Genomic DNA, 27917 nt, shown 5'->3' with positions numbered 1-27917 from the left:
GCTGGGCCTGTGAGCCATGGCCGCTGAGCCTGCGCGTCTGGAGCCTGTGCTCCGCAACGGGAGAAGCCACAACAGGGAGAGGCCCGCGTACTGCAAAAAAAAAAAAAAAATTCACCCTCCAAGTAGGGTTGCCAGATTTAGAGGGGGAAAAAAAAGTCCCATGCAATATTTGTAACAGAATTATACTAAAAATGTTATTTGCTGTTTCTCTGCAATTCAAATTTGATTGAGTATCCTGTATTTTACCTGAACCCTACTCTCAGGACATTAACACCCACGCACTTCCAGGCAGCTGCAGGGGGAGCCATAGCCTCCACAGATCCTGTGCTCAGGCACAAAGGTCAGTTTCTTTTCCTCAGTACAGCAATGTGGCAGGGGTGATGGTGGCGGCAGTGGCAGCAACAGCAGCGGCTCCACTCTGGGACCACAGGGCAGCTCCAGGCCACTGGCCAGGAAGAAAAGCAAGAAGTTGAGACAGTGATGGGGAGGGGCATGTGCAGGAGGATGCAGGTATGGCTGCATGGATGTGGGGTGATAAATAACATAATTTTCTGTAAAAATGAGGCAACATTCATTAAACTATCTCGTTAGTGTCGGTAGGACCATGTTGCACAAGACACTAGGAATATAGTCGTAAGACAGAGTTCCTGCTATCAGGAACTTACAGAATATAGCTTGAATATTGTGTTCAGTCCTGGTTTAAAGATCTTAATAGGGCTTCCCTGGTGGCGCAGTGGTTAAGAATCCACCTGCCAGAATGGCTATCATCAAAAAATCTAGAAACAATAAATGCTGGAGAGGGTGTGGAGAAAAGGGAACACTCTTGCACTGCTGGTGGGAATGTGAATTGGTACAGCCACTATGGAGAACAGTATGGAGGTTCCTTAAAAAACTAAAAATAGAACTACCATATGACCCAGCAATCCCACTACTGGGCATATACCCTGAGAAAACCATAATTCAAAAAGAGTCATGTACCAAAATGTTCATTGCAGTTCTATGTACAATAGCCAGGAGATGGAAACAACCTAAGTGTCCATCATCGGATGAATGGATAAAGAAGATGTGGCACATATATACAATGGAATACTACTCAGCCATAAAAAGAAACAAACTTGAGCTATTTGTAATGAGGTAGATGGACCTAGAGTCTGTCATACAGAGTGAAGTAAGTCAGAAAGAGAAAGACAAATACCATATGCTAACACATGTATATGGAATTTAAAAAAATGTCATGAAGAACCTAGGGGTAAGACAGGAATAAAGACACAGACCTACTAGAGAATGGACTTGAGGATATGGGGAGGGGGAAGGGTAAGCTGTGACAAAGCAAGAGAGTGGCATGGACATATATACACTGCCAAATGTAAAATAGATAGCTAGTGGGAAGCAGCTGCATAGCACAGGGAGATCACCTCGGTGCTCTGTGACCACCTAGAGGGGTGGGATAGGGAGGGTGGGATAGGGAGGGTGGGAGGGAGGGAGACGCAAGAGGGAAGAGATATGGGAACATATGTATATGTATAATTGATTCACTTTGTTATAAAGCAGAAACTAACACACCATTGTAAAGCAATTATACTCCAATAAAGATGTAAAAAAAATAAAATAAAATAAAATGTATTAAATCTATAAAAAAAAAAAAGAATCCACCTGCCAATGCAGGGGACACGGGTTCCAGCCCTGGTCTGGGAAGATCCCACATGCTGCAGAGCAACGAAGCCTGGCACCACAACTACTGAGCCTGCACTTTAGAGCCTGCGAGCCACAACTACTGAGCCCATGTGCCACAACTACTGAAGCCTGCGCGCCTAGAGCCCATGCTCCACAACAAAAGAAGCCACCACAATGAGAAGCCTGCACACTGCAACAAAGAGTAGCCCCCGCTCGCCGCAATCAGAGAAAGCCCGCACACAGCGATGAAGACCCAACACAGCCAAAATTAAAATAAAATAAATTAATTAAAACAAAAGATACTTAATAAATGCTAGTGAAATGAAATACTTTTAAGAATACCATCTCATTAGATGGATGTTTTTCTAAATGTCTACTTTGGCAAAAACAAACAAAATTCTCCCCAAACCCAAAACTGTTACATGCAATTGCTTTCTGGATGCTTCTGAAAAGAAACAGAAAAGTATTAGATGGCTTCCACCAAATACTGGAATTATTATTCAGTAAGAAAGAAAAATCCATTTATATATAACATTTCAAAAAAGAAGTTAAATCACATTAAACAGTACTTTTTTATTTAGATGTTTATAAGGCAGATCTATGAGAATGATATAAAAACATGGCATAAAATTTGATAACGATATTTTACAGATTACAGAGTTTTAGCAAATATCTATTACACAGTTATAAAGAAGACAGTATTTTCCAAGCAGATATAAAATACCTAATGAAAGGTCAAGGCAGGAAAATGAGTATAATTAATTAACAATGGAAAATCAATTCTAATGTGAATTGCACATTATCCTTTAAAAACGTTTAAAGGTAAGAATTATTGCAATCTAGTTGATTCAAACAGTGTTAAACGGCATCGTGATAAAGAACTGAAGGCCGGAATGGATTAGTTTTGATTTCATAAAAATAAACCCAAATTTACAATGGCTTAAATACAGGAAAAGGCAGTTGAAGTAGTGAAGTAGTCAAGATCTTTTCAGTTTCTAACATGTCGTCCTTAGGCCTTGGTCTACTTGGATGTTTGCAAGGGCTCCTGTTATATCACAGTTCGGCAGGAAGATGGAGGAATAAGATAAAGGAACACATGCTGCTTTTCTCTGAAGAGACTTCCAAGAAGTCACTCATTTGTACCCCTACATCTCGCTGGCCAACACTCAGTCACACAGGAACACCTAATGGCAAGTGCAGTTGAGGAATGTAATGGGCAACAGCTTTTAAAGTAGGGTAACTAGACATTGAGACAACTTCCAGTCCCCATTCAGGCTGGATATCTGTAAAGCTATGAAAGACCTTTAAAGAAAATCCTAAGAGAATCTTCCTTGGAGGTGGTAATTTGGAAATCATAAAGAAAGAACCTGCATTGGTAATTTAATTTAGCCCATCTAGCCATTAGGAGAATCCAAATAGTCTGCCCTAATTTTGGATGACTGTATGTTGTTAATCCAATGATTTGGAAAGTTAAAAAAATCTGAGTACAGTAGTCTGCAACCCCCTTATCCACAGGGGATATGTTTCAAGACCCCCCAGTGGATGCCTGAAACCAGAGATAGTACCAAACCCTATATATACATACATATGTTTTTTCCTATACATACATATCTGTGACAAAGTTTAATTTATAAATTAGGCACAGTAAGAGACTAACAACAATAACTAATAATAAAATAGAAAAATTATAACAATATACTGTAGTAAAAGTTATGTGAATGTGGTCTCGCTCTCTCTCAAAATATCTTATTGTACAGATTTAATGCCTTTTCCATCTTAATTAAGCACTTGTCACACACTGTGGCTGTAACTTTTGCAGCATGAGGTCCAACGCAAAACTAGCTTGAATTTCTTTTTCCTTCTTCATAATTTCATGGATAGAAGAATCTTTCTTACCATAAATCTTAGCAACCTCAGCATACAATTTTTTTTCTTATTAAGTCAAAAACTTTCACCTTTTCGAGGAAGCACTTTACAGCTTCTCTTTGGCATATCTGAATTGCTAGCATCACTACTCTTGTACTTTGCGACGATTATTAGGTAAAATAAGGGTTACAAGCACTGTGATACAACAGTCGATCTGATAACCAAGACTGCTACTAAGTGACTAAGGGAAAGGATACACTGAACAGAGGGATAATTCACCTCCCGGGTGGGTGGGATGGAGCAGGAATGCCCGAGATTTTACCAAGCTACTCAGAATGGCACACAATTTAAAAGTTATTCATTGTTTATTTTTGGAATTTTCCATTTAATATTTTCAGACCATGGCTGATTCTGAGTAACTGAAATCACATAAAATGAAACTATGGTAAGGGGGGGACTACTGTGTGTACATGTGTTAAGCTGAACTAAATGTTTTTTGGTATCATATAGACAGAATCTCTGAATATTAGCACTTTATAGTTTTCTTGCACTTAAAAAAAACTGAAGAACCTATTCATCCCTATAAAATTCACTGTTCAAAGGTATGAACAAATTGTGTTTCCACTAAAATTATTACAGTGTCCTCATTTGGAGCAATTACATATACTGAAGATGTATCAGAATTTGCTTTACTGACTTATGAACAGCTGAGGGTGGAGCAGCTCATTTTCATGACAACACATCGCAAATATAAATCTTAACACTAGACTCAGGTTATTATGCTATGTGTGCTTTAAGTCATGAATTTACAAAATAATTTCAACACGACATTTTAGGCTGTTTAAATACTTATTTCAAAACAGAGATTTTATAGACTGACACAGTTTCAGTGTTCATAATACTCCTAAAGAAATATTTATAAGTTACATTGATGGTACTTTATTTAAAACATCACATAAGAATCTTTAACTTTCACAAATAAAACTTTTTTGGAGGGGAAACCTCTCTGTACAGAATTTATTATGAAATAATTTAATGGCAAAAGGCAATTAAAAAGAATTAAGATTTTTACATATTACATAAGAGATAAACAATAAAAAAATTGGATATGATATATTCTTAAAAGCCCTTTTACACAAATAATTTTCATAATTTGACTGTAAGGATTAATATACATTGAGTTACTATTATCAAATTAATTTTAAAAGTAAAATTCCTTAATCAACCCAAGATTATACTAATTTTAAGAAATTAATCAGGTAGTTTAACACTGGAGCTCATTAACCAATCCCATATGTAGCGCAAAATATTCCTCTCTGATAAATACCTATAAATATAATTTATTCATACTTTAAAATATTTTAAAATTTAAATAAAAATCTCTACATGTAGACAGTCTAGGCTAATTTCCATATATGCTTTGAAAAATATATGCTAGCATGAATATATTCTTATTTAAACATGATTTAAAATATTCTTAATAGAGGAGACATGGAATCTGCACACAAAAGCTAGGTAGCATGATTCAGTCAATGATTAATTTCCTCTTAGGAAAAAAATTACTTAATTATTTTGCATAGGATTAAAACTAGGTATATTTTCTACATTCTTATAATAATTTTCTCAGGGGCGCTTCTCAAAATACAGTTAAGGAAACAAAAAAATCCCACTACTTTAAAGTTCCCACTACTTTCTCACATCTAGCAAGAGCAGAATTCAGTCCTACTTCTGAGGCCAGAGTAATGATTTTTAAAGAATGATTATGAGAAATAATGATTAAGAAAAATAATCAGGTAGGAAATAGTAAAAGCAATTAAAAGTCATTTAAGTAAAGCAGTTAAAAGTCAATATTTTTTTGCATTTTTAGAAAAGCTTTTAAACACTTAGAATTATAATGAATATATTATATTTATTCTAAAACTTCAAAATTATTTCCTCTTTATAGTACTGAAAAGGAGATATCACCATTTCAAACAACTGTTACATCTTATATACATTTTCATAAACTTTGTTTTTTCATATTTTCAAAGGCCCCACTTACCTGTAATAGTGATAATTTTATTTATCTTATTGGCTAATTAATATATACATGCAACAATATACTTCAGTAGTCATCTAACTTTTAAAAATATTTCATTGTATTTTCACGTTAACTGGTGCAAGTATGGGCTTAAGGGAGTGGAACTATAGGAACAAGAAAATATTAAAAATATGCTCTTAATTTCACTAGTCCACTATACAGTTTATAGGTGTTTAAGTTATCACCCAACTGAATCCCTACTGAGAACTAACACGTAAATGATTATCAAGAGGGAAAGAATATAATTAAAACAAAGAAAAAAGAAAAGCTCAGGTAAAAAGTACAAGCTACTAAAATTCAGCAAGAGGACATCAGAGAATTATGAGTAGTTTACCAAACTGACATGATGTGGTACTAGGGAAAGAGCCATTGGTGGGAAAGGTAGCCTCTACTAAGTAAAAGTCCATTTATCTTTGGCAGCTGGATTCAGCAGAACCTTACTGGGTAAGTTTAAAAATGTTATAATTTCAGGAAGAGGAATACATATAATTGTATCTGTCTGCAACTTTCTATTTTAATAAGGAAAGAGCAAACGGAAAAAAAACATAGGGCTTTCTAACCAAAGTATGAACAAAATGCAATTTTAATGTGGAATGTCAGCACTGAAAACTTTCATGAATAATCTGTATGATTCTATGTCTCTAGAGTACATTTATAATTAACTGCTCATATAAATATCCTTCATGCTTGCAAACTGGTCCCTAATTAGTGGCTGAGCAGGCAGGAGGACTTCTCAAGAAGAGAAAAAGAGATGACCGACTCTACAGGGACTTTTTAAGATTCTGTAGGACCTCGGCCATTCATTAAAACTGCTGTGGCCCTATCTGCTGTAGTCCCTCACTGCACAGGGAGGCCTATGGACTGCCATGGATCTCCCGGGTCCTGTCCCAGGCAAGATCCTCTCCTAGGGTAAGTGTGGATTATCCCACAGGCAATGATAAATTTAAGATTTTACTATTTTCATATATCTTTTGACACCCACAACGCACTGTAAAGAATGTCAGTGCCTTTATATCAAAGAGGAAGCATCTAGATTGGTATGCATGGGGATGGGACAGGGGCCATACAGCCTAGCGGCTAAAACTGTAGCCTCTGAAATATGACTGCCTGGACTCAACTGCATGACCTTGGGCAAATTACTTAACTTTTCTATGCTCCAGTATCCTTATATGTAAAATGAGGAAAATAACTACCTCTGTCATGGGGTTGTTGTAAGTACTAAATGGGAAAATACAAGTAAAGTGCTTAGAACAGTGCCTGGCAGGTTATAATCCATCCATGAATGTCAGTAAAATCCTGTACCATTTGGAGTATGACTGGCTAAGGTGCAACAGCATAGATCAGCTGACAACTCCTTGTGTGTAAACATAACACTTTCCCTCTAACTAGAAACAATTATAAGATTCCCAAGATTGGTACTAGGTGAGAAAGATCAGTTTTGGAGGCCAGATGTTACTGTCTTCTCCCTGATCAGTAGATTAATATGCAAATAAAACTGCTCCGTAATAAGATAAAGAATAAAATCTTTCATGAGGTACACATTATCAGTATATAGTTCATGTTTCCAATGCATTTTAAACATAATTTCAAGTTCAGTTTGTCTCTTTAATTTGTGTTTGTTTATAAATCACATTGGTTCATACAATTGATTACATTCTTCAAACCCGATCTTATGAAAGAAATATAGGGATTTTAACCATGCACCCTTTCCTAGATGCTAATGTAATGTGTCCTTTCTTAAAAATAATGCATGGTTATGCATTTCTATTTCTTAAGCTAGATAATAATTAAAACCTTACTGAAGCTTCAGAAAAGAAATATATCTATTGATTTATATTAAAACTTAAAGTTCTGGGCTTCTCTGGTGGCACAGTGGTTGAGAGTCTGCCTGCCGATGCAGGGGACATGGATTCGTGCCCCGGTCTGGGAAGATCCCACATGCCGCGGAGCGGCTGGGCCCGTGAGCCATGGCCGCTGAGCCTGCGCGTCCGGAGCCTGTGCTCCGTAACAGGAGAGGCCACAACAGTGAGAGGCCCGCGTACCACAAAAAAAAAACCAAAAAAACCCTTAAAGTTCTGCTGGTGTGCAAAGTTTTTTAACATTATGTTGTATCTATATTATTAACTACAAATATTTCTGCCTGATTATGGAATAAAGTTTGTTAAAATAACAATAGCCTTACGATTGTACAAAACAAAACAAAACATACCTACATTTCAACAATAAGTTGACAATAAAACCTCATATTGGCAAAATGTGACATTAGTGAAAATAAATTTGAAGAAAATTCTACCACTAATTCAGCTGAGATTTCACTGAAGAGGTATCAGCCCATAGCAGTTTGACAGTGCACTTGCAACTGAAGATAAAGGAAGTCATAAAAATAATGGCATGAGGAGAACTTTATATGGCATCAGGGAGCACCATTTATCATCACATTACTGTAACCCTCTCTGGTGAGAGATGAGGAACTGCTCCTCCAATACCTTCTTCTAGAAATTGGCTCTTTTCCCAGCCTTTTTTAATTCTCTTTAGCTTTTGGCTTATACATGGAAGGAGTAAAATGATCTTACCCAGAATTACAATTGAGGGCAAAACAAGAGCAAGAACAAAGTTTGGTGGTGTATAAAATCTGTAGTACTCTTCTTCAAAAGCTCGTTTCCATCCATAAATTAAAACATGGAAAGTACTTATGAGCAGAGCAACATAGCCAAGTGTAGACTTGAGATAGGGGAGGAAGAAAAAGAAACAGAATAAGAAGCAAATTATTCAAACTCATAAATTAACCCATCCAGATATACCAAGTTTATATTTTGATAACACTATTTTATCTTAAATTACTGAGTTATTCTTTGTTCTCTACTGCATTAAACAATTTTAGTATTTTCATATATTTCTTATATATTTATATGCACTTTTTTTTACACAAATAAGGCTGTATTGCATATAGCCTAATATTCTGATTATTTATCACATCCAGAACCTTTGCCTCATGTCATTAAATATGAAAACATGACTTTAATGCTGCATGATATTCTATTGAATGGATGTGCTATAATTTACCTAACCATTCCTTTTTGTTGATCATTTACTCTGTTTCCTACTTTCCTCAACTATAATATCACTTTAAGCCCTTTTCTATATTTTGGTTTATTTCCTTAGAATTGATTTCTAATAGTGGGATTACCGGTCAAAACATCTGGGTTTTCCTTAAGGATACTGATAAAAACTGGAAAACTCCTTTATAAAAGTTATCCACATTTCTACCAGTTGTGTATTTTTTTTAAATGTGTGTATGTGTGTATATAATACATGTATACATACATATATACACACGTATATAATAAAATTAAATGCTGAAGAGCATTCTCATAAGTATACACACACATACATACTAGTTGAAGATAAATATGAAAAATCTTACAGTATTAATATGTAACATAAAAAGCATTTCAAATGGCTTTATCAACCATATTATATAAGATTATTAAGAGCACTTTGTTAAACAGTTCACAGGTTAAAATCAAAAAGTTCAGCATTTTGGGTTCCCTACGTTATGTTTAATTGCTTATTTAAGAAATGGTCTATGTTACATAAAATGTAGTACTACATCGGCATAATAATGTAACTTCTAACTTCCCTGGGGAAGGATCAACTCTCTCGCAGAAAACTGTTCTGTTTGCAATTACTCATCTAAATTTATGATACTTTGCACCCGTCTAGCACCTTTTATCAGTGGGCCTTCTATTTCTTTTCAGGTGTGATTAAACTAGCAGTTGGGAAAATATTCACATTTTATTTCCCTCAAAAAGGAAAAATGAATTTAGACGAGGGATATGCCCTTAATTTGAATGAGATTTTTAGATCACTTAAAAAAAAACTCAAGCGAAGAGGCAAAAAACAAAACTAAAAACAAACAAAATTTAGTGTACCACCAAATGACACCCATCCACATAATGTGCTATAAACCATTTGGATACAACTAATACTGATTTTATGGTAATTTAGGTAGGGTCTCAGTTTGAGTTATATATTTTTATAGTATGCAAATGTATTAAATAGCTATTACTGGAGAAAGTGAATGTTTAACTTGTCAAAGAACACAATGTTATCTTGAAACCCCTTTGTAGACACTCATATACATATGTATACAACTGATGTACCAAATACATATACTAACAAGAATGATAAGGCTGGTTGCTTGCCATAATCCATTAACTACCACTTGTGTTTGTATGTGTATACACATTTCCTTTAAAATATTCAAAGTGAGCTTCTCTCCACTTGAATTACAATGAATGAGACTTTTCTAGACAGATTCAGATGACTCAAAATATAAAGTAAGTCTTCATTCATTTACCCAATAATAAATTGACTTTGGTATTAAACTTGATCTAAGCTCATTCATCCCCCACTTTTTTTTTTTTTTCTTTTTCAAATAACCTTTATCTGTAACATAGTAGGCAGTACTATCAAAGCTTTCTAGTAAAGTCCTGTACTGGTCTTTCACTTACTAAACCAGAATGGTCCTAAGCTGGCCTCTAGAGACACACATTCCACGAGCTAGATGCATGAACAGCAGTCCCAGGGGCACTCTTTTATTAGCAGCATATTTAAAATCCAACTGTACTTAACTGGAATTAAAAATCTATGCCACTCAGTCCCTCACCAAACAAACCCCACATACCTGAATGAAACTGAATTCCCTCCAGTTTAAAGCATTGCTCACTGAAGGGATGGAGGTGACCGCCAGGAGGGAAAGTAAGCCAAGGCTCATTATACCAAAGGAAATATACATTTCAACTCTCCAAACTTCTTCCTCGTTCCAAGAGTTTTCAATATTTGCATGAACCTAACAAGAAAGCAAACATGAATTTCCTTTGTTTGGTAGAATATTAACTGATTCAGCACAGAGTTCACTCTTGGCCTAACAATATGTCATATATTGACATAGAACATTTGAGTTGCACTAATTCAATTTAACAAACTGTTATGGAGAACCTATTACTGGATGGTATTGTTCCAGGTGTGCGGGCAAGAGAAGGGAGAGTTAAACAAAAAGAGGGCTAAGATTCTCTCCTTCCTCACCCACATGTGAGAAACGTGGGTAAATGTGTCACCACATTTGTAATACATCATGGTGACAGGGACTCTGGAGTCCCAAGACCATGAAATACTGAGTGGTTGGTTCCAGAGGGACACAAAAGAAGTACTGGCAGTTAGACTGTTTTCTGGCGCTTTTATAAGTTAGTTTAAACTTGGTTGAATATTTTGGGTACACTCTGGCCTTAGTTCAATTTAGAATCCAGGCAGGGAATTTCTAAACTATGTCTGTGCCTTCCTTTCTTACTTGAAGATTATTTATATGTTGATTTACCTCTTCTTACCTTCTTTTCCCCAGGAAGCTGAGATTTCCCTCAGGATAAAGCCCTAAGGAGTGCAAATACTTACCCACTTGAATGGCCTCATTAATATACTTTCCAACTGTCCAGTTGCCTCATTCAGTACTTTCCCTTACATTGATAATGCACATATAATCAAGCCAGAGTTTAATTCTGAATATGTTGTATTCTGCACAGGGGCTACTTTTAGAATTGTCTATTTACATGCAAACAATATAATTAGAGTATAAATCAAGGCTTGGATTCCTTGGGTTAAAGCTTCGGTTTAAGTAATCTATTCATGGAAAACATTCTAACTTGACACCAGCTTAACTTTTTGTCCAATTCCAGGTAACCAAACATAGTTGAAATGAAAAAAAAAAAAGAGAGAGAGAAAAGCTATTTCTTAGCCATTAGTTCCCTGAAGCAATCATACCAACATCCTGAAAAGAGCCACAGAGCTTCTCTGTGGATAAAGGCTCTTATTTTCTCATTTGGTGTCTATACAACAATACAGAATAACAGCATACTCCAGTATACCTGGAGGTTCCAACCTGAATCTATCTACAAGCCCTCCCAATTCATCCCTTTGTTCCATGAGTATGTTTTTTGAGTGTCTACAATGTGTCAGGCACAGTTCCAGGCATTAGGCATATATCAGTGAACGAAACAAAGATCCCTCCTCTTGTGAACTTACATTATGATGAGAGAAGGCAGAGAACAGTAAATAAACAAAGAACACAAAGTATCTTAGAAGGTGGTAAATACTATTGAACAAAGAGAAAGAAGAGCAGGTAGAGTAAGAGGGGCTGAGAGTACCAGGGTTGAGTCAGAAGCAGGTGGTAGAATGTAAATTGGTGTCCAAACGAAGGCCTCGCTGAGGAGGTAAGAACTTCATGGAAGAAATTTTCACATATTGAGGTATAGGGAAGTCATTCTGGCTTATACACGATTTGGCTTGAACTTTATGCTAATTAGAACAGCCTGTCTTATGGCCTGTCAAACATACATTGTATATCAGCTTTACCATTAAAGAGAAGAATGTTGCCCATCATCAAGTTATACAAAGGGTTCAGTCACAACCCACTGTCAGTTGACAGCGGGCCCTGAGGGGAATTCAGGAGGAAAAAAAACAGGATGAGGCTTTCTGTGCTTTGAAATATTGGCCCCTAGGTCATTAAGATGCATATCTTAGGAAGAATTTCAATGACCCCAGATTCTTGCATCTTCCCATATATAGAAAAGCACTAAAATCATTAACTTGAGATATCTGTTCTTTGTGATTAGCAGTAATTCTTTATCAAAGATGTATGTTCGACTACACTTATTTCCTAACCAAAAAATTCATATACACACTGGCTCCTTCCCTGCCTCTTCAGAATAGTCCCCTCAGAGCTACTGAGAGGTTGTCTTCAGTTTGGCACAAATAAAACTCTCTTCTATTCTTATTATTGATTGTTTATTGATTATTTGTGTCAACAAACTGAAGACTTGAAAGAGGTGAGGAAGCGGGTGGAGTAGATATCAAAGCCTTAGTATTCATTTAAGTGGTTATTTTTAGAGAGAATGGCTTAAAGAACATCAATCTAGTAATTTTTTCAAACTATTTTAGGTTTTATTGTTGAAACAAGTGTAAGTACTGGATGCTACATACTTGGACCATGATGCCTTGGTTTCTTATAAAATGCAAAAGCTCTTACACATTTGTTTAGTACACACACGGTCCTCTGCTTTCACTGAGAAGTGCTACATCAAAGAGCTTCAGTGAAACCCCTTACATTTGCTGAATGGAAATTATTGAGGAAAATCATAGTCTATTCCATCATCAAGCCCCTTCTATGAAGCTCTCCCAGAGATTTTCTTGAAGAGCTAAGTGCTAGAAAAGGTTCACCTGAGGAAGCAGTATCTTTCCTGCTTTATGATAACAAAAACCTTGTGTGTCTCCTGATCTTGACTTCCTATTCTGTTTTATATTTTCACTAGTTCTAATTTTATTGTGTATGTTTACTGAGAACTGCCTTATTATTTCATGGAACATAGACAATTATAAAATAATTAACTGATGCTGAAAGTAATCACTGCAATTGTAACATTAAAAAAAGAAAACAAAACCCAGCCCTTTCTGCAAAGAAAGGGATAGTAGCAGCTTTTATTCTAAATGATTCTGAATTAGCCGCATAATTCTTGTGCAGAACATTGTTTAAAGAACAATTCTTTCTCTTCCCTAAATATACCAAAATTTCTATTACAAGATATGTAAAGTTTTATTTTACACTGTTTTAAATCTCACGTTTTACAAATTCTAATAATCACGTATTTTACTAGCATCAGATAAATATCAAGCACGTCCCATACCTGCTGATAAGCCATGTTGAGAAACAAGTATCTTTCTGACCTTCTCACTGGTAAGCAGAGGCTGTAGGCAACATGGACTGAAGCGAAGAAAAAGCTTAGTAATCCTAGCTGTTTTCTACACTGTAACCAGGTCTCCAACCAAGGTGGAAATCTCCTATACTTGGTGCCATAATAAAGCTGATGAGCAGCTGCCAGGAGACCTGCTAGGTACACCAGGGACAGCAAAGTAATGGCAACTATGGGCAAGGTTTTATTCACAATTTCAATAGGAATCTTGTAAAAGTCACTCTGCTGGTTTCTAATATATGGATAAATCACATCTCTGACAAAAGAATACAGAAAGAAAAACGTGGCCAGGCTTATGGCTACCACCACTGGCCCTCTCCAGAGAGTAAATAGTCGCAGGGGTAAATTTTCAATCTCCCTGGCTGATGATAATGATCCCAAGTCAACGGGAATGAAATTCAACTGACGGGCAAGTTCAATAACCTGTTGTCGAGCTTGAATATTGTTGCTGCATATATAAACCTATGGAAAAAACAGAAGACTCATCATTACTATTATTGCTTATAAAAATGGTAACAATCACACGTTCCATTTAATCCACAGAGCATCACTTATGATGACCCTGCATGATGCAAAAAAATTAAGGAGATAAAGCATTTATTAATCTATTTATAGGTTAAAATAGTATTATAAAAACAACAAAGTCCTTGCTACCATCAATGACATGAAAAGAAAATGCAGAAAAATCTAGCTTGAACCTGGGAATAGAAGTCCTCAGGGGAAGGGAGGCGGGAAGAGAGAAAGGTTTCTGGATCACCAGGTTCTGAGCAGACAAGGTAAGGTCTTCCCTCCAACAGTCTAGGTGGAGTTTGAGCTGCAGGCCATGCCCCTCCCCCGTCCAGCTCTCTCACTCCTGCAGGGAACCCGGTGGGGCTGGCTTTCCAGGCTTTGGTGGACAGTACTTAGTTCTAGGACTGTAGTGATTCTGCCGAGTAGAGTGATTTCAAGCATTGCCCTTTATGGCTATTCAGCAAGGGAAAAGATAAGCATGGATTCTGAATGGTTGAATTTGTAATTAAAACCTCTAAATGATATCATGATGCTACACTATTTATAAAATTTAACTTTTGGCTTAGAAACCAATTCACCAAAACCATGGATAATCTCAGGTATATTATTTCATTGGTCAGAATTATGAAATTCTTTCATCTTTAAATGAGGATAATTTAAAATGGGGAAAAAATAGCATTAATAGGCTTAGTTAACTTAAACAGTAAAGTAACTGCCATTTTCTAAGAGCTGTTACCTCTATAGGAACTCTAAGATGGGATTGTGATCAGTGCGGGTGAGGGTGGGCTTTCAAACTACCAAAACCTCTTAGATATTGTAATGTAGTTGAGAATTCACAAATATTTGTTGAACACCAAGTTCACAAGTTCCTGGCTGGAGTGAGCCAGGATTAGAGTTAGAAAAATTTTGCTATAAAATCTCTGAGCTATGTTCAGGGAAAACAAATTCCTAAATGTATCCCTGAGGATGTTTATATAAAGGCTCTGAAACAGACCACACTGAAATGCTTGCCTACTAAACCTAGTTACATAATGGTGAGAATGTAGAGCTCTTAGGATTTTTAATTTTATCTAACGTTAACCATATAAATGACAAAGTCTATACTATTATACAAATGTTCATGAACTTCTAAAATGGAGCAGGGAAGGTGGAGAAATATATACCAAAGAAGTAAGGAAAAGCATTCTCAAATTTATTACAAGTGTGACAATGGTGGATTAAACTGTTTTTACTTCACTGGGAAAAAAAACTACAAATTATAAAATTTTATAATAAACCTAAAAGAATAAATCAAACATTCATAAAGCCACAAGGACTACAAAATACAAATGAAACTCTTTCTGTAGCTCACATTGAACTTAATCTCTTGTTCTACAATTTCTTTTGTTGAATAATTCAAATTATCACAAATATGGGCAAAGGATTAAATTCAGGTTTATCTCTAATTTGCTAGATTTGTATCCATTGCCAAACCTTGGCTGATATGCAAAAGAAAAAAAGGATTCAGAAATACTCTCTAGGAAAGTAAGAAAGTATACATTCTTCCAAATTAAACACTTGAAAATGAATGGTTATCATGACTCTGATATGCAGCATACAGTGATGTAATACTTGAATTTATTTTCTAAGACATCTAATCAACGGTCTTTATGGACAAAAATAAAGTATTTTATCATCATGCTTCATTATAATGCATAACCACACTTTTGAAAGATTTTTAAGGTGCACTATTTTATGTGTTTACTTATAAAAGCTCCCATTCCACAAAAGCATTGATGGAGCTCCCCATCTGCTTTATTCTCAAACTGAACTAAACAGAACTCACAGATTAAAGGAGAACCTGAGAAATCCAATCTGCTTCTACCTTCCCCAGGCAGATTGAAATCTACCCTTAAAATAAAACAAACTGGACTATTTAAAATTCTATGAATAATCTACATAAAATAAAAGGTACTTCTAAAGCATTCTTCTTCAGGATCATACTACATAGCATTTCGCTCAGAGATGGGATACTGTTTACCAAATAGCTTCAAGGAAGGAAGAAGGGAGGATGGAAGGATGGGTGGGAGGGAGAGAGGGAAAAAAAAAAGACATGATTGAGATTGTTTTAATATTTGAGGAAGCAAGGAGATGGCCCATTATTCAACTGCCAACCTTGCCTTTTTCTTGAATTAGCTGATTATGATAGGAATGTTCCAGTTATTTTCTCAGCTTTTCACATCATTTTGGGAATAGAAATGTGCCCTTACAAGGTCAGGACACAAATCTTCAGGAGCTCATACACAGTTTTCAAAATGATGATCATTGGAGAGTGTCAAAATTCAGTTTTGAAATATATGATATTTGTTTTAACTATTTCAGTACAAAATACCATCTAACTAAGAATAAAAGTTAAAAATACATACTTGTCGGCTGGCATCCTTTGGTCCTAACTGAAGTGCCCAAGCTGAGATAACATTAAATCCTTTCACAATCAAGGAGTCCGGGAATAATGAAGCCAAATATTCTGCATTGGATTCTGGGTATTGGTTTATCCTCATGTTATTGCTCACATCAATCAGGATTTTACCCACAAGCAGATGTCTCAGGTCCCACAGGGAGGTGTAATGTTCTCTATGTATAGCAACAAATATTATATTTGTTTTTATTAGAGCATCTTCATGGTGAGTAACATCTACTACATGAGGAAAAAATTCAGAAGCAAACTTAGGATTTCTGCTTCCTATGACCACATGATAGCCACATCTAATAAGTCGAATGGTCAGGGATTTAGCAAAATCCCCACTTCCAATTATACCTACAGTGACCTTCCTTGCATCTTTGATACCATTTATGCCATTAGGCAAAAACGTTTCGCTAAGGCTCTTGGGGCTTCCCATCATAGAGATCGATTCCATGATACGGACTCTTCTAAGATCACCAGGGATATCCTAGGGGAGAGAAAATAAAATGCTCATCAATTACCTATTAACAAACATGAATACACGCCTAGACGTTATAACAACATCCCTTGTTTCTAGAGGTAAAATAGTTTGGCAAGCTATGTAACCTCGAACCTCAAGACACAATTTGTAAGCTAAAAATGGATCTCGAAATAGAAAAATGACCTGTCACAAAGTTGATGCGCTAAAGTGGAGCTTCTCAAATTTTAATGCGCACTTAAATTACCTGCGAATCGTGTTATAATGCAGATTCTGATTCAGTAGGTCTGGAGTGAGGCCCAAGATTCTGCATTTCTAATAAGGTGATGCCAATGTTGCTGGTCTACGGGCCCCTCTTTGAACAGCAAGGCTCTAGAGTGCAAAAGGAAAGAGACTGAAGTTTTCAGCAAGGGAGAACTTTTTAAAAAACACAGTTCTAACAAGTGTGATTATCCAGTTGCTCAGCAGACCAGAGGCAGCAAGTCAGAAATGCCACTAAAGGTAGAGAAGGACTATGACAGTTCATCATAGCTCACAAGACAACAGAAAACAGAAAAACAATAATAAAAACCAAGAACTTATTTATAACCCCAAACTGTCTACAGTCATTTGTGATGGGGTCTACCTCAGTAGCTAGTGAGGGACTTTATTACTAAATGAGAGTAAGCTAAATCAGCTACTAAAGAACGAAACCTTGCGCTTAAATAATATTTTCAGAAAAGTAGGCATCAAAATACAACAAAGAATTAATTAAATACAATAGACTTCTATCATTCACCCTATGTCCTATTAACTTATCATAGAGAAAGATAGCTTCCCTGTGTAAAGGGGGTTAATAATGTGTTGATGGTCTTAAAGTACACAGTACTTTTGAAATCTTTTTCTTCCCGTTTTTTTTTTTTTTTCCCCCATTGATTACATACAACATGATGCAGTTATTTTTGCTGGAAAAATCTGTCAAATTGTTTTCTGAGTGACTAACACCTTATAGGCTCATATTTGTTGTAACTTGCTCGAGCACACCAATCAGATCACCATGAATCAGTGTCACTGCTGGGTCTGGATAAAAAATACTCTTCCATTTTATCCGCAATGCACCATTTCCTTTATGCTAACAGCAGATGTGGATCACTTCAGAGAACTTAATGGATTTTACAGGAATAGGTGGAATGTTTTAAAAAACATTTTTTTGGGTTTTTACTAAATGAAATTTGAAATTACTGGAGCAAGGAAAATCCAACTTTTTACCCTAGAACTGGAGCATGTTCAATGACTCCAAATACATCAGTAAATTAATCTTTAAAAAGATAATAATAATATTACCTAATACTCATATAGCATACACTATGTGCCAGCTGTGTGCTTTACAAATTAACTGAGTGAATCCCCACAACTACCCGATGAGATAGGTACTAATACTGTCATGCCCATTTTGCAGATGAGGAAACTGACACATGCAGAAGATAATTTGTACAAGGTCACAAGAGAGAAACTAGAGGAACCAGGATTAGAACCCAGGCAGTCTAGCTAAGGTATGTGTCATCTGGGTGCATGTAAGGAATTTAAGGAAGATATGGGGTCGGGGGCAAGGTGGAAGAGTGATGGTTGTGTTCATATTAGTGTATTCTCCTTCTCTGGTGATGTCGTTGCTCCTTAGCATTACCTACTCATCTTAATGTCTAACTTGGATCTTGGGAAAGGAGAAAACTCACTATTTTTTAATCTATTACATGTTTCATTTCATACTTTTCAAGACATAAGGGGTGATAATTATTTCTTGTCCCTTGGAGTGACCCCATACACCCTGAAAGGCAGGCGGGGGTCAGAGGCACCAGGTTAGTACAAAACTGTCAACATCTTGGAGATATTGTTGGCCACTTGGAGAATCAGGAGCAGTTAAAGGAATCAGAAGTAATTAAATCAATGCTCATTTCATTAAACAATTCAAGGTGAACTGACCAACCTACCCCTAGTCGTATACATTATCTAAGGGTAAAAAGAGTTAACTAGACTCACACACCAGAAACCAAGTTTCCTATATCCCAGTCCCAAGTTCTTCTGAGTAGAGACTGTAGCATCTCCCCACACGTAAGAATTTCAAAACCTTTAAATATAAGAATCATGATGATCAAGACCTTTTCAAATGAAAAACAAAAACAAAACAGTATCACTTATCTGCTTATTTTACAAAGCAAGTTCAACCCCCTTCTGCACATCAGAATGTGAATAGGTTAAAATACATTAGGGCCTAATAATGTCATCTCTGGGTACCTCATTATACCCTGTATTTTATACATATTAATAAGTGACTCTGTCCTAACATGTCTGGGCCTTATTCACATTGTATTTCTAATGGCAAGTTCTAACTGAACCCTTTAATAGTATGACAGTGCCTACAAATAGAAGTTGGCCTAAAAAATCAGACTCTTTCCATCAAAGTGTTAAGGAATGTAAAAGCATTCATGAGAGGAAAAAACAAAAACCAACCTTTAACGATCGGAGAGGTGGATTATTTGTGTATTGCTGAAAGCATATAATAATACCATGTGCTTGTGTGCTATTTCATAGTTCACAATCTTTTCACATATATTACCTTATTTAATTCTCAGATGGCTGTGAAGTACATATTATGCCCATCTTAAAGATGAGGAAACAGAGGCTTAGAGAACCTTAGCAATTTATCAAAGACAGTACAGTTGGTAGTTAACACAAGTCTTCAAAGACGAGTCTTTTGACCTCTGCTCATTCTAATATTGCAGTGCAAACATTGTATGGGGAATCTTAAAACTGTCTAGATCACCAAATGTAACCCATTAACTTTATTCTCCAAAAGAAATACTAACTCTAAATAGTTCAAGCTTAGGATAGTTTTAGGTAAATCCAAAGTTATAAGGTTAGGAATTCTAGCTACCAATCAATCAATCAAATCAATCAATCAACAATAAATCCAATTATTAGATCAAAACCAACCAAAGACCTAAATTTATTAATACTACAAAACAAAACATGATTGGTTGATGGGTATCTCTTGGAGAACCCCCAGATAGCAACTCATTTTCTTTTGGGGGCTCTGCAAACACTGTGAAGGTGTGTACTGCTTCAAGAGGGAAAGGAATAAGAGCCGAGAAGTATGTCCGTATCCTGTGGAACCCATCTGTACACAGACTTAAAAGCAATGCATCTCCACAAACTATGTGGGCTGAGACACTGGAGCAAAACCTCATCAATCACTTTACAATTTGCTAAGCCATCATTTTGGATCACTTGATTAACAGCTGAGTTGAAGTTTACAATCATGATATCCATAAAAAATGGGGTTATAAGAAGTGAATTATGTCAATAGCTGAAAAAGGTTTACCTATTTACAAAATAAGAGTAATAAGCATCTTACATTGTACATTTCCACTGACAAGGAGTGATGTAACTATAATCTAAAGGCAGATCTACTCTGCTGTGATCCAGCGTGAATTTATCCAGGCCACCGTGTGCTTTGCACATAAGAGATAAAGAAGAGACGCATGGTGCGTACACTTAAGGAGTTTACATTCCAGTTAGGAAGAGACAGTATGTACTTGGAATAAAAAGCAGGAAAAAAATCCTCATATCAGCATATAATTAAGAACTAGACTGTATGACCAGAGCATAGTTATTCTAGAAAATCAGGGAGAGAAAAATATCACGTGGTGTTCCCTTACCTCAAGTCATTCTATATATTTATGAATTGTACTTGGGAAATAATCCCTAAATTACACAGAATGTCTTCAAACCAGGTTCATGACAGTACACTACAGGCTCATTCTAGCTTAAAACCATAAGGATCCAAAATTAAATTTGGCTTTCTGTGACCTTACTTTAAAAGTGCTAGGGCACTGGTTCCCAAATATGAAGCTACCACTGGTCGACAGCAATTAAGAAGTATATGGATACAATAGGGAGTTTTTCATAAAATTTTTCAATTTAAGAAATTGTCCTTTACTCTGAGAGTATCTCTTAACTACTGGTCAAAATGTCCTTTATTCATAAAAGGATAGTGATAACAGCTGTTTGAGTTGGCAGTCCTATATAGATCCTCTCCCTCTCCTTTTTATTTTACTGGTCTGACATTAGGAAACTCTTTATATAAAGTACACCTTAAACCTGTTGGAGAGAAAACATTTCTGGGGAGGGGAGAAAAGCACCTTGGAACAAACTCCCTGATGCTAGAGATGTCTGCTTAATCCTCACATGAAATATCAAATATCCCAATCTAATTTTCTGTGACTAAATTGTGATTCTTACCATCATGATCTTTGGGTTGCAAAAAGATATTCCCTACATTCTCAGCATTTAAATAAACATATAAAACCCATCTGTTTATAACAATAAAGTATTTCTTTGAGGGAAGAGGTGGGGTTTTTTTTTTAGGTTTTTGTTTTTTGGAAGAAATTCTTAAGTCCTTTAGACAATGCCAGAAGCAAAGCTGCAATTCTGCTTGAAAACTTAGAATTTCTTAACGCATGGTCCCTGAACCAGCGGCATCAGAATCACCTGGGAACTTGTTAGAAATGTAAATTCTTAGGACCTGCCGGAGACCTCCTAAATCAGAAACCCTGGGAGTGAAGCCCAGCAATCTGCATCATAAAAAGCACCCAGGTGATTCTGATGCACATTAAAGTTTGAGAATAACTGTCCTAATATAATGCAGTCCAATCACTATTTGCTATTTGAATATTAAAATCCACTTAAGGGCTTCCCTGGTGGCGCAGTGGTTGAGAATCTGCCTGCCAATGCAGGGGACAGGGGTTCGAGCCCTGGTCTGGGAAGATCCCACATGCCGCGGAGCAACTGTGCCCGTGAGCCACAATTACTGAGCCTGAGCATCTGGAGCCTGTGCTCCGCAACAACAGAGGCCGCGATAGTGAGAGGCCCGCGCACCGCGATGAAGAGTGACCCCCGCTTGCCACAACTAGAGAAAGCCCTCGCACAGAAACGAAGACCCAACACAGCCACAAATAAATAAATAAATAAATACATTTGGGGGAAAAAAAAGTTATAAAAAAAAAAAAAAATCCACTTAAGTCAGACTATTAAATTCTTTCCCTCAGCTGAAACTTTTGCGTAATCTGTATGCATCCTCATTTAAAAATCATTTTCCAAAAATTACAAAATAGTAATTTTATTAAAACTATGCAGATCTATTCTTTGAAATTCTGTTTATAAACTATGGTAATCACAAATGATTCATTAATATTTCATACTTGGATCTGAGTGTCTTTTTGTGTTAATGTTTTATAGAACCAAAAGATTTTCAGAAAATAGCATTAAAGCAAAAGTTTGACTAACTCCAAGCCTTCCAGACTTTTCAAATAACCAGAATTTTAATGAGATATTCAAAATTACAAGTAACTTCCAAGATATTTCCTAGGCTTAGTATGTATTCAATATATACGCTTATATGGGTATGATTTTATGATGTTTCTAGGTCCTAAGTCATCAAAACAAAACTTTATATGTTTATCATGTTGCAATTGCTAGGGTAAGAAAGCAGTCTAGTTCACGGTAGGAAGATTTTCAACAAAAAAGCGTTCTGGTTAAATTTAGGTTAGTCTAGAAATTCAATTTTTAAAATGTATTACTCAAGGACTTCAGTTAATAAAAAATTTTAGTATCTTCTTCAATAAATTAAAGCAACAACATCCCAAGACCTCCCCACCAACCCACTTTTCTTCTGTGTTTAGGCCAGAGAAGAAGCTATACACGTCTTTCCATCCACTTCATAGTATATATAGCCTGCTACATCAAGCACAGCCATGTCTCCTGTGCATGCCTGGGCTTTCATAGCACTGCAATTTAACATGACCAGGGGGTATGTCTAAAATGAAGCTGGGAGTAGCAGGTCTCATAATGGCTGAAATAATTTCCCCATCTTATAACCTTGTTGCAGATGGTACTCTGAGATAAGGACACCTATATTTATTGACTAGCAAATACAAGTTTTTCTACATTGCAGTAACTTATTCATAAACAAATAATCTTCTATGATGGGCCTGCTATTCTAGCCTCTACAAAAACCCCTTTCCCTAATTTCAATACCATACCATAAACAGTTTACCAATGGCACCAATGCCCACTGGGTGCTATGAACTTTAGGGGTCTCTGATGATTGACATCAATTTAGAAATCAGTCCACAACCAAAGGTCATAATGATACTCATCCATCCATCCCCAACCATTCCCCCATCCAATGTCTTACTGAGCCCTATCCACCAGGCATGCAGCTAGATGTTAACACTCCAATGATACAAAACAGGCAGTGGCTTCCTGGCCATCCAAGCAACATGATTAAATTATGAATATTGAAGCATATATAACAACTAAAAAATAAGTTTTATTGAGGTGAAATATACATATCATGAAATTTACCCATTTTAAATGTATAAATTAATGATTTTCAGTATTTACAGTTATGTAACCATCTCCACAATCCAATTTTAGAATATTCCCACTAGCAGTAACTGTTATTACTCAAATTTTAATAAAACCTGCCGAGAGTATACGCCTCTTTAAAAAAAAATCCTACTTCCCACAATGTCCTGAAAGCCTCACTGGCTTTTATACACACAGCAGATTGTGACTTCAATTTTGCTGACTGTGCTGGATGCTATGGGAGTACCAGAAGGTCCCACTCACTGCTTGGGTTAAGTGGAGAGGCAGAGCCTCAGTCTCAGAGCCGCCTCTTCCCACAACAGAGAATGACCTTCTAAAGCAGCGGTTCTCAGCTCCAGCTGCACCCTGGAGTGACCTGAGGAGCTTTACCACATACTGATACCTAGTCACCACCGCCCCTCCACCCAGATTTTTATTTAATTGGTCTGGAGTTCAGCCTGGGTATCAGGATTTTTTAAGAGATCCTCAGGTGTTTTAATATGCAGCCAAGATCAAAAACAACTCTACTAAAAGCGTTAGGATTCAACCTCATACTTATTTTGGTATTTGGAGATAACAGATGTGGCTTTTTGATCCTCAGTTACACTCCTTATCACACTGTTGTTTGTAATAATGGAAAATAACCCTAGCAAGAGACTAACAGCTGCCCTTGAATGCTGGAAGCTATAGAATATGCATGCAGCCCTTTCCCCTTTCTCACGCAGGCTCCGAGCTATCTCAGAAGGTCCACTCACTATTTTGCAATTTCCTCTCTTCATTTTTTGGAAAGGGCAGTGCCATTCCTTAAAATGTGTCATCCCACCACACAGCATACTTTGTTCCTGTTAGCTCATAACATTCAAAATTCAGAATGTTCCAGTGAGGGTGTCTCTTCTTTCCACTTGACGAGGGGCTCCTCTCCTCAGTTCTCCAGGCATCAGAGGTTCTGCTGACCTGAGCAGACGAGAATTTCCAGGTGGACCGACTATCAAGCTTTAATGTGGGTATGATCATCTAGGGATCTTGCTACAATGCACATTCTAATTCTCTAGGTCTGGGGGGGGGGCTTGAGAGTGTGCAGTTTTCCCAAGCCCCCAGGTGATACCCATGGTCCTAGTTCATGGGCCACATTTGGACTAGCAAGGCGCTAGAGTTTCTGTACCTTTTGTTTTGATCTTATTCACAGGTAATACAGACTAGATAATTGAAAAGACTATGACATTTATAGAAAGTTTTGTTTATGTGGTGTCGAGGAGAAAGAATAGGCCCAGGCTTCTGAAATCACCTTGTTTTCTGAGTCTTAGTTTCCTTTGTTAAATGGAAAACAAAGAAGTTGTACTTGACTCTGCATTCCTTCCCAACACTAAAATTCTTTTGTTTCCAAGAATTATAGCTAGATAATGGTAATTGCTAGCTTTTATATATGATGTCTTTCACCTCCTTAAAAATCAGTGGCTCCCTGTTGCATTTTGAACTGCAGTCACCTTCTTGACCTAAATGAACCTGACCTGAAGACTCTGAATGAACTAGCTAGTCTTAGCACAACTCCTTTTAAAAAATATTTTATTTATTATCTATTTATTTAGGCTGCACCAGGTCTTAGTTGGGGCACAGGAGATCTTCGTTGCAGCAAATGGGATCTTTTTAGTTGCGGCTTGCGGACTCTTTAGTTGTGGCATGCATGCGGGATCTAGTTCCCTGACCAGGGATCGAAGCCGGGCCCCGTGCATTGGGAGCACGGAGTCTTAACCACTGGACCGCCAGGAAAGTCCCCCAGCACAACTCTGCAATGTCATCCTGTATGACTGTTATTCCCTATGGTCCAGCCACAGCATCCTTTTCTTGAAGTAGAAAAGACCAATCACTTTCCTATCCTGTGAACACTGCACATCCTATCATGTCTCTTCAATACAATGATTCACTCCAGTTTTGTTCTGTTTTGAGCCCCTGTTAGGTTTCCTTTCTTATGTAACTGTTCTTTACTCATTACTATTTCCCCCACCAGAAAATAAGCTCCTTGAGGGCAGAACCATGTTTGTCTTGTCCATCGTTGCCTCCACAGTGCCTGGCACATAGTATATACATAAGAATGCAATAAATATTCTTTGTTGTCAAATGCATCCAAAAATGTCAGGACCAGAAGAGCTGTAATAGGTCTCTAGATAAGATCCCTCATTTTGCTGATGAAGGCTTGTGGGCCGAAAGCGGGTGATATGTCAATGTCATGGTTAAGTCAATGTCATGGTTACTGGCTGAGCACAGACAGAATAAATGCATCTCCTGATGCCCTGAATGCCCTTTATTGAAACTGCAGTATTAAAATATAATTACGCTCATTCACTTCAAGTCTATTTTCCATGTCACTAGTACAATAAAAAGTGACCTGGATACAGTTTTTCATTTCCTTTCTGCACAATTAGCTCAATTCATCATTATTAATACTGTCTCATTCCCTTACCCCTCCACCCCCCCAATGACTGACAAGCTAAGAGAAAGAAACTGCAGCCATTCCAGTTATGTTTCTAAATATGCTGCAAAATCTCTAGGACGGGTGTTTTTCTTCTGTAGACAGCTTTTAAGCTTTGAAACAAGAGAGAGCTGTAGAGTTAAAAAAAAAAAACACACAGCCTTAAAATAAAGAAAGAAAAAAATAAATGGAGAACAACACGACGAGGAAATAATAAAGGTGAAAAAAGTGTATGGGGTGTGATGGGGTACTGGTTTGGAGAGAACTAAAAAGGTTCCCAGCATCAGGGCTGTTAACAGGACTAGAATCCAATCAAAGTCAAGAGGGTGGCGGTGGGGCAGGAGTTCGAATTCTACTTGCACTTTCACCCACAGCAATGAGTGATAATTAACCATGGCTTGGAATAAGTTTTTCCATCTAAAAAATGTACGGCCTGAGGAGTAAAAACTGACATCAATCCTTCTCCAAGGGGTGGGGAAGATAATAAATGGAAATCTCTCGACAAAAATTCTCTTTATCTCCCTGCTGTATTTTAAGAGCAAGATTTTGGGGGCATAATTTTGAACAAGTTTTGGCTGTGGCTGAATACGGGGTTCTGATAATTTAGGACACTCAAAGAAGAGGCCAATTACTTTCTAACACATAATGGCCGAAACACACCACGGTCACATCACTGGGTAATAAACAAAATGACTACTAGAAATACTTAGATTTTGAAAAGCAGCGCTGCCCGATCTTCAATGAAATGCCCCGCATGAACCCAAAGTGGTAAGGAGACTATCAGGGAGGCTAAGGTAACCTGCCCGTCCTCTCCCTTTGGGGCACATCCAACCTGGGACAATGTCTCTCCTGGCCTCCTTTCTCCTGGGCCCAACCAACCTCAGGACTTTCTGGGAGCTCGGGGAAGTAGGGGGCGGGATCCGTGGAACAGACACCCTTCCCACTCCCCGCCTCTAGGTACCAGGCAATCCAGGACCCCAGCAGCTCAGGCGGACGCCGCAGACGGCGCGGAATCCAGGGGAGGAGGGATGCAGTGCTTGGCGCCGACCGCATCTGGCCCCCCAACTCCGCCCTCGCCACCGCGTCTAGAGCTCTCCCCAGCCAGCTCACCTCCGCGCCCTCCGCGCCCTCCGCGCCGCGTAGGGGCGGGCCTCGCAGCTCTCCGCGAGCAGCGCCGACTCTCCAGGGGCCTCGCCGCGCTCTAAGGCCTAGGAACCGCGCCTCCGGCCCACGGCTGCACACTGGCTGCCGCGGCGGTCACGCTCGGGCAGCTTCCCCGCCTCCCCAAGCTGGATCGCGCAGGACCGGGGAGGGAGGAGGGCGGTGGCGGGAGGGCCTGCAGGACGGCCGCTAGGGGCTGCGCAGTGAGGGAGAGAGGGCGGGAGGAAGGGCGGTGCGCGGAGCCCGGCCTCGCAGGACGCGCCGCTAGGGGCTGCGCTCAGTGAGGGCGCAGAGCGCGGAGCTGGCCCCGGGACGCCGAGTGGAGGGCCTAGCGGGCGAGGTGGGAGTGCCGAGGAGCCGGGGAGGAGTCGGAGAGCTCGGAGCGGGGGCGGGGCAGGCGTGGGGAGAGCGCTGCAGCGCGGAGCGCCGAGAGGGCCAGCAGAGGGGCGGGGAGTCTGGGCGGCACAGCTCCAGCTTCGCGCTCCCCGCCTCCACCCACCCCCAAACCTTCTGGGAGCTGCCGCGTATCCGCCCTTGGCCTGCGCCTCCCTGCAGGGCTCTCCCAGGGTTCCTTTTGAAGCCTCTCTAGAACAGTTGAGCCCACTTTTCTCCTCCACTGCGTGAGTGCTGTGTGGTCGCCTTTCCACTCTAGACTTTGCTTTTTATTACACTCCCACCCCCTTCCCCACTCAGTTCGTGACAAGTCTCCAAGAAACTGCGCTTTTTATCCTGTACGTGTTCTTTCCCTCACCTCTACCCACCCAAATCATCTTTTGGATGGACTGCGTCCTTGGAGTAAAATGTTCAGAAATGCCCTTTCGTGAACCACATTTAAAAACTCCCTGGGATAGGAGAAGCCGGCGGGCTGCATAGTAGTTTGTTAGCTTTGACCTTTACTCTAGCTGGTGGCGCTCGAGCTTTGGTGTTGGAGGAAAGACGGTTAGGCCTGGCGGTCAGGATACCTGGGTTCCTGAGAAAGACATTTAACTGCCAGGGCCGCAATGGACTTGAGTGTTCAGAGGATTCCTGAG

The 27917-nt window shown here is 38.3% G+C and overlaps 1 protein-coding gene across 8 annotated transcripts; it reads right to left on the bottom strand.

Moving 5' to 3' along the window:
* Positions 1-134: 134 nt before the first annotated feature.
* Positions 135-27256, bottom strand: STEAP2 (STEAP2 metalloreductase). Of its 8 annotated transcripts, none has more exons than XM_032642858.1 (7): positions 26836-27039; positions 17101-17225; positions 16338-16862; positions 13357-13884; positions 10308-10472; positions 8194-8341; positions 135-445 (listed from the first exon to the last, which is right to left on the bottom strand). In XM_032642858.1, the coding sequence occupies exons 3-7, from the start codon at positions 16827-16829 to the stop codon at positions 342-344; spliced, it is 1437 nt and encodes a 478-aa protein (XP_032498749.1). In that variant the 5' UTR covers positions 16830-16862; positions 17101-17225; positions 26836-27039; the 3' UTR covers positions 135-341. The 8 variants fall into 8 exon arrangements, with proteins under 8 accessions (XP_032498749.1, XP_032498750.1, XP_032498751.1 ...); XM_032642859.1 differs by lacking the exon at positions 135-445 and adding an exon at positions 1925-2119; XM_032642860.1 differs by lacking the exon at positions 135-445 and adding an exon at positions 2228-2858.
* Between the last annotated feature and the right edge of the window lie 661 nt (positions 27257-27917).

The sequence above is a fragment of the Phocoena sinus genome, chromosome 9 (assembly GCF_008692025.1).
Source record: "Phocoena sinus isolate mPhoSin1 chromosome 9, mPhoSin1.pri, whole genome shotgun sequence".
Classification (NCBI taxonomy): Eukaryota; Metazoa; Chordata; class Mammalia; order Artiodactyla; family Phocoenidae; genus Phocoena; species Phocoena sinus.
Note: the sequence above shows the minus strand (reverse complement) of the source record. Positions and strands in the feature narration are given on the sequence as shown.